General features: G+C 32.6%; 1 protein-coding gene across 3 annotated transcripts; it reads right to left on the bottom strand.

Annotated features, from left to right (window-relative positions):
- Positions 1 to 2,887: 2,887 nt before the first annotated feature.
- Positions 2,888 to 7,456, bottom strand: LOC110636070 (receptor protein kinase TMK1). Of its 3 annotated transcripts, none has more exons than XR_009145989.1 (3): positions 4,799 to 7,456; positions 3,906 to 4,498; positions 2,888 to 3,209 (listed from the first exon to the last, which is right to left on the bottom strand). XR_009145989.1 is itself a non-coding variant. In XM_058140392.1 (2 exons), the coding sequence occupies exons 1-2, from the start codon at positions 7,092 to 7,094 to the stop codon at positions 3,984 to 3,986; spliced, it is 2,811 nt and encodes a 936-aa protein (XP_057996375.1). In that variant the 5' UTR covers positions 7,095 to 7,455; the 3' UTR covers positions 3,734 to 3,983. The 3 variants fall into 3 exon arrangements, 1 of the variants encoding a protein (XP_057996375.1); XR_009145990.1 differs by having other exon boundaries at positions 3,911 to 4,498; XM_058140392.1 differs by lacking the exon at positions 2,888 to 3,209 and having other exon boundaries at positions 3,734 to 4,498; positions 4,799 to 7,455.
- Between the last annotated feature and the right edge of the window lie 2,683 nt (positions 7,457 to 10,139).

Genomic DNA, 10,139 nt, shown 5'->3' with positions numbered 1-10,139 from the left:
TGGCATGATCTAACTGTGGGTTTTATGAAATGTGTTTTGATACTTTGAAATGAACTTGGTTTGTATTAAAATCTCATAATTCATGTTTTGTGTTTAATGCTCATGTTTAGTCAAATTTTTTAATAAATGTGATTTTATTTTTGCATAAAGATTATTTTAGTATGTTGTGTACCACTGAGTCCTAGTACTCAGCGATAGCTTCTATTCTTTATCAAATACAGAGACTAGAGCAGCAGAGTGAGTCTTTGAGGTGTGAGGAGCTATCATCTTGAAGTCTTGGGTATAATTTATACCACACTGTAAATATTTATTTTGATGTATGTATTGCATATAAAGGTATGGACATGTAAATGGGTCTTGAGCAGCTTGTACAAAATTTGTATGAAGTTTGTAATAAAATTTAGTTTGTATTTCTTTTGATATGAATTTTATAAGGATGTATATAAATTGTTTTGTCTCAAATGAAATGATTGTGGAATTATTGAAATTGATAGAGTTTGATTGTGAAATTGAAGTTGTGGTTGAGAAAATTTTTTAGAAGTGCTTTTTACAGGTATTTGAAGAACAGTTTTCTCAAAATACAGAGGAAACTCTGTCAAAATTTTTATAAAATTTGCGGAAAAATAAAATGGGCCAAAATTTTCAACTAGCTTTTTACTTAAGTACATATTTTAAATAGTTATTAGAAATACTCACCACTTACTAAAAGTAAGAAATTGTTTTAAAATCCCTTGTAGGGTGCTTAATGAGTTATCGGTAGATGAAGTTCGGTAGTTCATTAAGTATTCTACGGGATCATGTTATGCCTTACAGAGGGATAAGGTGTGACAAAAAAGGACAATTCTTCTAGTGGTTGGAGCCCGATCGTTACAAAAAACTACAGAATCGATGCCTAAAAGAGCATCGCAGGATCTCTCCTTCAAGTCACCATTTCTCGCTGTCCAGACATTGCCGCTACCGTTGACGCTATCGTGGAGCTTGCCAGTTGTCACTGGAGTTCAGTGGTCCACCATCAGCGTCGCTGGTTCACCGGCAGGATGGAAAATAAGAGAGAGAAAGTGAGGGAGGGTGTGCGGTCGGGGAGAGAGAGAAAAAAGGGGGGGTCTGTTGCAGTTTTGAAATTTCTTTTTTTTTTAACTTTTAAATTACCTTTTTAGTCCTTGAACTTTTTAGGTATATTCAAATAGATCCAAATTCTTTTATTATATTTAAATTAAATAAAACTTTGGCAATAATAATAATAATAATAATAATAATACTCTATAGAAATTTAATTCTAAATAACTCTAATTAATTTTGATAATGACAATACTACAAATAACAATTTAAAATAATAATAGTAATAATAATACATGTAAAATAATATTCATAAAATAAAATAAATATAAAATATTATTATTACTATGACAATACTAATTTAACATCATGAATAAAATAGTAATAAATTAATAGTCTAATTAAAAATATAATATATATATTGCTATTATTATACTATATATTTTACATTTATTAATTTTCATCCCTCATATTGTTATTAATATAAACATTTTTGAGATTTTAAGACATCAAAATATTTAATTATTTTAATACCCTTATTTTAAAATATTGCAGATAAAAAATATAAACAAATTACAATTTTAAAATAAAATTTTAATTTACACACAAACTCCAATCTCATAACCCAATCAACAGAAAAATGAAAAAAAATAATATCTACGTTTAATCAATATGTATATATAATTACAGTAGACATTAATAAGCACATTAATTTAACATTTCATTGTAATTAAATTTTGGTTATGCTTTATATTTTTGTTCTTTTCATCTGCATGGGAAAGTCAATTAGTTCCCATTCATACCAATAAATTCAAGCCTTTAAAAGTGTTAAAAGTTTTTAACCCTCGCCTCAAACACTCAAATAATTGCCACACCGCATAAACTATTCCTTGGTGTTTTACTCGTAATAATATATAGTACTATAAGTTATAATCCTAATTCAACAAATATTCTTCAAGTTTATTATATATTACAATCCTATATAGAAGAGTGTCCGCCAAAGGAGATTTTGTATACATATATGTTTCTTATCCATATATACAGCGATAAATTTTTTCAATATCCTTAATTAACTATTATATTATTTATAATATTAAAAAATCTTAATTAGTACTATAAAAATATTGAAATGAAGCCAATTATATATATATATATTCAATCTCATTAGAAATTTAATATTTTTCTTTTATCTTTATTCTTTTCCAATCTCTTCTAATTAAATCCCTCCTACTGTTTTTATTTTTTATTTTTCACTTATTAATTTCTTATTTTAGTTAATTATTTCTTATAAAATTTTATATTTAATTGAAATTATAGAATAAATAAAACTAAAAATTTTAAATTTATATAAACTTTAAAATTAAAAAATTTAAATTTATTTAAATTTTAAAATTAATTTAAATAATAAAAATATAATTATAATTAATTTAAAAAATAAAATTTTTTTTGACAAAACTAATATTCTCCCTTTTTCACATTTATATATAATAAATTAAACATTAAAATAAATGAATTCAAATAATAAATATCTAACATATAAAATTTAAACTAATTATAAAAATTATTTTTAAATTTTAATTCATTCTAAATTTAATTATATATTATTTAAATTTATCTTATTAAAATTTAATTAAATTAGATATTCATAAAAACTCAGACACACTGCCATTCTATGCTTGTGGCGTGATGATATACATGATTTCACATGCCACCAATACCATTTGCCTTTATTTATTATTTTTTTTTTCCTTAATTAACTTGAGCATAATTTGTGGCTGAATGTCCGGCTTAGCACTGCCAGCAAGTTCAACAAAAATTAGAAAAAGGATAATTGACATGCTAAGTCAACAATGTTAATTATATGTATTTATAAATATAATTTATAGAACCACGGACTCTAGAATGATCACCACTACGATTAAGACATCAAACAACGTAGTCAGTAGTCACCGCCTTCCATTACAGAATATTTAATGTGGTAGGCAATAAATACTTGCAGCTGGCATGCATATCATACAGCCACTCTAGGACTGACACGTGGCATTCACTTATGTCACAAAAACGACATTGTTTTTATCAGCTATTCAATGATAAAAGGATGACCTGTCTCTTGCGTCTCAGTCCCATTTGCATCACACCCTCCACCTAAAACACTGAACAAACATACATATAGGATTAAGAATTCTTCTTATCAAGAAGTGACGTCCATGATGGATCATGGAATCCCACACCTGTGAAGTATGAACCAATCAAATGGGTGCGGTTGACCTGCTCATTCCACATCACATAGAGTGGGACCCTTACTTTATCTGCCAATGACTAGTGATAATAAAATGCAAAAATTTGGAGCTCAGATGCATAGGTGAAGGAAAATTAACACTAGCAAAACAAAACATTTTCACATCAGTGGTTAGAAATGGCTTCAAGCCAAAGCATTATGATGGATTGAATAAAACCAGCTCAACTGAATCATCTCTAGGATTAAACATCACAAAAGAATTTGGTTCTATTAAACAAAGGATAAAAGAGATGGGGTTTTCAGCATCTGCTTTACGAAATATAAATGGGATCCTGTTCAAGTAATGGCTGCAATGGAAAAGTTTTGTGCTAGGTATCTTGTAGAACAAAAGAGAGACGCTGAACTAAATGTAAATAAGATCTCAAGAAGACAAAAAAATAAACAAAAGAAGCGAAAAGATGACATATAAAGATGATCTCACTCTTCTATATCTGTTTGCAATTCCTAGCATCTTAGAACACCAGAAAAACGTAAAACTTCTTTCCACCTACAGGGGGAGGGCAGGGGTGTGAAAGAGAGCATGAGCAAAATATTCATAGAGAGGGCAAACCTTACAAGAACAAGCAGAAGGAATACAACAATCTGATTAGGAGCATTTCATCATATCTCCAACTTTTCTTTTCTTCATTTACCGTCCATCTTCTGATGTAAATGATTCTGCAAAGCCAGATGGTCGAGTGGGTATACTGGTTTGGGTATTATCCCCACTAGTAGCAAATGAATCCAAATTGCTTTCCTCAGATGCCTGCCACTTCTTGAGTGCGTCAGGCAAGGTCATTTCAAGGTCAATCCCATACACGTCATCAGGATCTGGTTCTGACGGTTTCCATAGCTCAACAAGTGATGAAAGAACATTAACCACATGACCCATGTCAGGCCTCTGGTAGGGCTCCCTAGCAGTACAGTGGCCTGCTAGCTCAGCAACCGTGCTAATGCTGGCAAGAGTTCCCTCATCAAGATCAATAGTTGGGTCAATAATCTTATGGAATGTGTCCTTGTTGATGTGCATCCTACGAAACCAAGTAACAAGGTGCACGCTATCCTCAGGCTGGGTCTCATCAAGCGCTTTTCTTCCTGTGATCATCTCCATTAGGATAACACCAAAGCTAAACACATCAACCTTGGTAGTCACTCGTCCAGTCACTGCAAGACATTAGAAAAATTCCAGTTAAGCATGTTAAAACCTATCTCTAACCTGAAAAAAAAAAAATTATTTTTGGACGTATCCATATTTCATACATACAAATAAGAACGCATTATTACAGATCAAGTAAAGATTACAGGGAGATAATTGCTTTCTCTGTTTTGCCTTCTCAAAGATGGTGTTTTCCAATTGCCCATGGCACAAACCTTAATTACTCTACTATTTTTGGTCATAATAAGCAGTGAATAAAATACTACTCTAATCACATAAAATGAAGCATGAATTTAAAGATAAGTTACCTGCATATTCTGGTGCAAGGTATCCAAAAGTTCCAGCTAGTCTTGTTTCAATTGAGGTTTTCCCTTCCGGAGCAAGACGAACCAGTCCAAAATCTGCAACTTTGGCCCGCATATCATCTCCAAGAAGAATGTTGGAAGGCTTCAGATCCCTGTGAATAAAACTTTGATGTGCTAGTCCATGCAGATATTCAACACCCCTAGCAACATCCAAGGCTATGGTCAATCTTCTAGTCCATTCAAGTGGTTTTAACCCATGTACCTCCCAATTAAAGAGATATCTACTAAGTGTCCCCTGAGGCATATATTCATAAACAAGAAGTCTCTCATTTCCATCCAAGCAATATCCAAGAAGTGCAACTAAGTGACGATGTCGGACCTTAGTGAGTACTGCAATCTCAGACCTAAACTCTGCCAGACCCTTTTCAGTCATCACTCCTGATTCCATTCTCTTTACTGCAATTTTTGTCCCATCATGCAATTCTCCCTTGTAAACAGTCCCAAAACCACCGTTTCCTAGTATGTTCTCCTCGCTGAAATTATTAGTCACATTTCTCAAAACTTGAATTGAAATCACCATATTCCCAGTATCAACTACATGAATGTCACTAGGTCCACTACTATCAGTGAAGCTCTCAGCCCTACCATTAGAGCTTGATTCGGCAACAGTAATTTTCACAGCATCCTCATCTCCAGAATGGCGAGGATGAATAACCATCATATTTGGACTTTGTACCTTACTGTACTGTTTCTGTTTCCTACTATAGAAAAACACACCCAACCCAACGACACATAATCCACAAACAGCACCAATTACAGAACCCACAATCTTTCCCATACTAGAATTCTTACCACCACTTGCATCAGAACCACTACCTCCTCCATCTTTGCCAGGCGTGCTGGGTGTCCCAGGAGGTGTACCAGGGGGATAGAAGCTACTGTTATCCTTCCCAATATCAGGGTTTCCAATAGTGATCACTTCCGCTAGCCTGAAAGTAGGTACCTTACCGTACAGCCTATTGTTTTCAACGTTTAATAAAGTGAGACTAGGCAGAGTTGTAAGCTCAGTTGGTATAGTACCAGAAAGCAAATTATCTGCCAAAATCAATTTTTGCAATGAAGGAATCAGTGAAAAACTTGGAGAAATTGTACCAGTAAGGCCCATATTCTGGAAGTTGATAACCGTAATGTTCCCTTCAGGTGAACATGAAATACCTTTCCACTGCGCACAAGGGTCATTTCCTTCCCAGCTATCAGCTAAACTAGCAGGGTATCCAAAGTCTTTCACGATTAATAACAGAATATCCACACTATGGTTACAAGCAACACCAGGATTAGGCGTGCAAAATCTATTAGACCCAGAGTTCATATCTATTCTAATTCCGTTAGGAAATTCAGGTGTTGGACCCTGAAGCAGATTGTTAGTCAAATTGACAACAGAAAGAGAGGACAGGTTTAACAGTGATTGTGGAACAATACCTGTGAATTGATTATCTCTCAAACTCAACTTCTGTAGGCCAACTAAACCCGTAAATTCTGGCAATGGACCAGTTAAATCATTCCCATGTAACCAAATCTCAGTCAAGCCAGTCATGTTCTGTAACACAGCAATTGTTCCATTAAGCCCTGAATTACTCTTCTGGTCATTAAGCCAGAGGGAAGTAATTGAAGCCGCCCGTGAGAAATCCACTGGCAGTCCACCCTCAAAAGAATTCATTGCCAAATGCAGACTTTCCAGTCCAGGAAACACATCATTGTTGAAAAAATCAGGGATTGTGCCAGTTATATTTGCCCCATTAGCAGAGAAATCCTTCAATGCCGTTGCACTTTTAAGACTTAAAGGAATCTCCCAAGGTTGAAAAGGGTTATAATCCAAACTCACGGAGGTTAACGACGTCATCCCCTCAAAGAAATCCGAAGGAAATGAAGTGAAATCATTATCATTTAAATATACAACTTCAAGCGAGCTTAACCCAGAAAGGCTCGGTACTGAACCCGTTAAATGGTTGCCCATTACCTCAAATCGTACTAAAGCCGTCAGATTTTTGAGCTCTGTTGGAAGAGTGCCCCCCAGGTTCTGATGGCCGATTTGGACTGCTATCACCTGGTTGTTGCCGTTGCATGAGACGTGCAACCACTTACATGGATCAGAACCAGACCACCCTATATTTGATGAGTTACCAAGGCTCTCTCTGAGTTTAAGCATCACAGCAGTATCACCGCTTTGTTGAGAGCGTGCGAAGGAGAAAAGACATACTAAGAAAAAAGGAACAGCAAGACCCAGATGGCGTTTCTTCATTGTATTGAATTTTTTTTTTCAAAGGAGAAAACAAGAAAGGAAATTCTTCTGAATTCTGTGTGAAGAAGGAAGAAAGAGGAGACCAGAGTAGATATCAAATGAAGGGAAAAAGTGGAAGTGGGTATTTGCGTTTCTGGGTTAATTTTCCGTCGTTGAGAGAGAAGAACAAAGCAGAGATTTTTGGAGGGAGGGAATAGAGAGCGGTGACTGGCAGAGAAAGCGGCAGGGCAGAGGATAGTGATGTGGAAATTGAGTGGTAAAAATTAAAAAAAGTTGGTGGCATTCAGATTCGACATTCGAAAGAGAAAACCAGAGAGGTGTATATGGGGAATTTTTTTTATTATTTTATTAAAATGGAAAAATTAGTGAAAGAGGGAAACAGTTGGCACTGCCGCGTGGGTCGCTTCGTGGGGTTGAGTCTGGGGATCGGAGATATTTATTGCATTTGTGCTTACTCTTTCCAATTCCTCTACTTATTCCTGCCAAAAAAATTAATCCTCTACTTATTGAGGAGATATTTTATTACATATCATAATAAAAAGTTATTTTAAATTAATTAAAATTTAAATTTAATATTTTAGTACACTCTACACGTTTATGGGGTGGGTTGTTTTGCGTGTAGTAAGCGTTAGGATTTTTATTTTTTTTATAATTAATTTAATTGATATTTAAAATATTTTATCATTTTAAAAATCACTTTAATATCATTAAAATTATTGAATAAAAAATTTATTATTTAAAATTTATTTAAATTAATTAGAATTGATTGTATATCTTTTTTATTATTTAATTTTATTTAAAATTAATTTTATATTAATATTTAAAAATTATAATTTGAGATGGATAGAAAAAATGACAAGTTAATCTGTTTCAACTTTAGTACCTGGGTCTTCTTCTCCTATTAGTTTAGTTAATCTAAACTCTTACTGAAATCTTATTGAAATCTCTCACATTCCTAAAGGTGTTCAAGAAAAAGAACTTCTCATTTCCCTTTTGAGCAATATATATAGAATATCTGATTCTCTTACTAAAAATATCTGATCTCTTATCTCTTCAAGAAGATTTACTAGTAAAGAATATATACAAACTTCTCATCTTGATCATTGTGCCCTCAAATCCACTATTTTACCGCTGAACAGTGTGTCACTCTGGAGATTCTTCTCTTTATATCTTTCGGTAGAAAAGACAATGGTATACTCACCTGCACTTTGGAGCAGTCAGAATAGTCCTCACTTTATATGGACAAAGAGGACTATCGGTTACTGCTAGACTCTCTTTACTGGATATCAGATTCCTTAAATATTAACATGCTATGATTGGTACTTGCATCTCCACTCTCCATACTAGGAGCGTGGTACTTACCTTTTTTCACAATTATAACATGTTTCTGTAAGGTCCAAATCTTTTTACGGGCCTAAAAGTTCAAGTTCAACTAGTTGGAGCTGAACAGATGGTATCCTCTATGGTAGTAACTCTTCACCACCAAATCATTTATTGCCTTCAATATCATACTATTGATTTGTCTCAATCAAGAGTCTCTTCAAATGCTCTATATATCCTTTCAGATACAAAGTCGACTTCCACAATTGTTCAAATATTGCAGCAGTTATCCAAAGATGAGTTGGTAAAACTGATTACCACGAAATGGCTGACCAACTATGAGAAACTTCACAATAATTTTCATCCTGTATAGGCCATAGAACAGTCATTCCACAAACAATCCGATGGAACCATTAAAATAGTGTTTAAAGCTCCGATAAGCTCTTTTGAATCTTCATCAGCATTTTTTCACACTATGATGATCTCTCCTTTCACAAAAAAGAGAAATAATATTCTTATGCATACATTTATGATAAATGAAACACCTGTTTACACTGATAAAATCAATGGATTTTTCATATGGGATATCCTTAGATTAGGAATGTGTGATGAATGTTACAACTACATCTATGAAATTGAAAAAGACGAGTGCCATCACAAAAGATGAATAGTGCCAAAAAGATTCTCTTTATGTAAAACTTACGAACCATAAAGAGATTCTTCTCTAGATTCTAGTCCATTGATCGACATCAGCAAAGAAATACAAAGGTGTAATCCTCTGCCAATTTATGAAATGGCATTGAAAATTTTGAAGAAAGAAAGAGAAAAGGGAAATAAGCAGGAAATTGCTCCATCTCCTGCACTTCCTTTAGTCTCTTATTGTATGATGTTCTCTCAAGAAGACTCGCCAGGAAATAACATTCAAGTTGCTTTGTTTTATGACTTTCTAAATTTCTCTCTCTCTTCTGAAAGTAAAAAATTATATTTTATTCATATCATCTTTTACTAAGGCATGAGTACACTCTACACTTGTCACTCTTAAGTGGATCATGTGTATCAGAAAATGCTAGTTTATTGATCCATTGTTACTGTTCTCTAAATCTAATTTTGTATAATAATACAAAATGATAAAGTCTTGAGATTTGTTTGACCATGGTGGCTTGTTGTATCTCAGCACCGTATGAGTATTATTATACTTAACTCAGATTTGGAGGCTCTCGGCTAGCCATCATTATAAGATATCAGTAATTTAAAATAAAATAAAGTTGACTAACATAAAAAATGAAAATTAACAATTAAAAATTTTATGTTATTGAGAGTTTAATCTACTTGAGAGATAAATTACATTGATAATATTCAAATTTTATTACATCTTTTTAATTAATTTCTTTTTTATTATTAAATTAAAATCTTATTTGACATTGAAGTTTTGAAAGAGAAAAAAAAAGTTTTAAGAAAAAAATATTATTTTAATTGATGTAAAAAAATATTTTATTATTCTAAATTTTTTTATTATTAAAATATATTAAATCTAATTTTAAATAATTTTTAATATATCATACTTAATACATTTACAAGGATATTTTTCTTGAAAGCAATTTAAACAGCAACATCAAACTCCCATTAAAATCTAACTATTTCAGTCAAATATGGTAATCGGAATTTTTTTTTTTTTGAAAAAAAAAATTACAAAACTGAAATTGAAAAGGCTTATTTGCCATATTA

The sequence above is a fragment of the Hevea brasiliensis genome, chromosome 18 (genome assembly GCF_030052815.1).
Source record: "Hevea brasiliensis isolate MT/VB/25A 57/8 chromosome 18, ASM3005281v1, whole genome shotgun sequence".
Classification (NCBI taxonomy): Eukaryota; Viridiplantae; Streptophyta; class Magnoliopsida; order Malpighiales; family Euphorbiaceae; genus Hevea; species Hevea brasiliensis.
This window is presented reverse-complemented; position numbering and strand designations above follow the sequence as displayed.

Coding starts and splice junctions, on each gene's coding strand:
- LOC110636070 (XM_058140392.1), bottom strand. CDS start 7,094: ATGAAGAAACGCCATCTGGGTCTTGCTGTTCCTTTTTTCTTAGTATGT. Junction 4,499..4,798: donor CCTTGCACCAGAATATGCAG/GTAACTTATCTT, acceptor AATGTCTTGCAG/TGACTGGACGAGTGACTACC.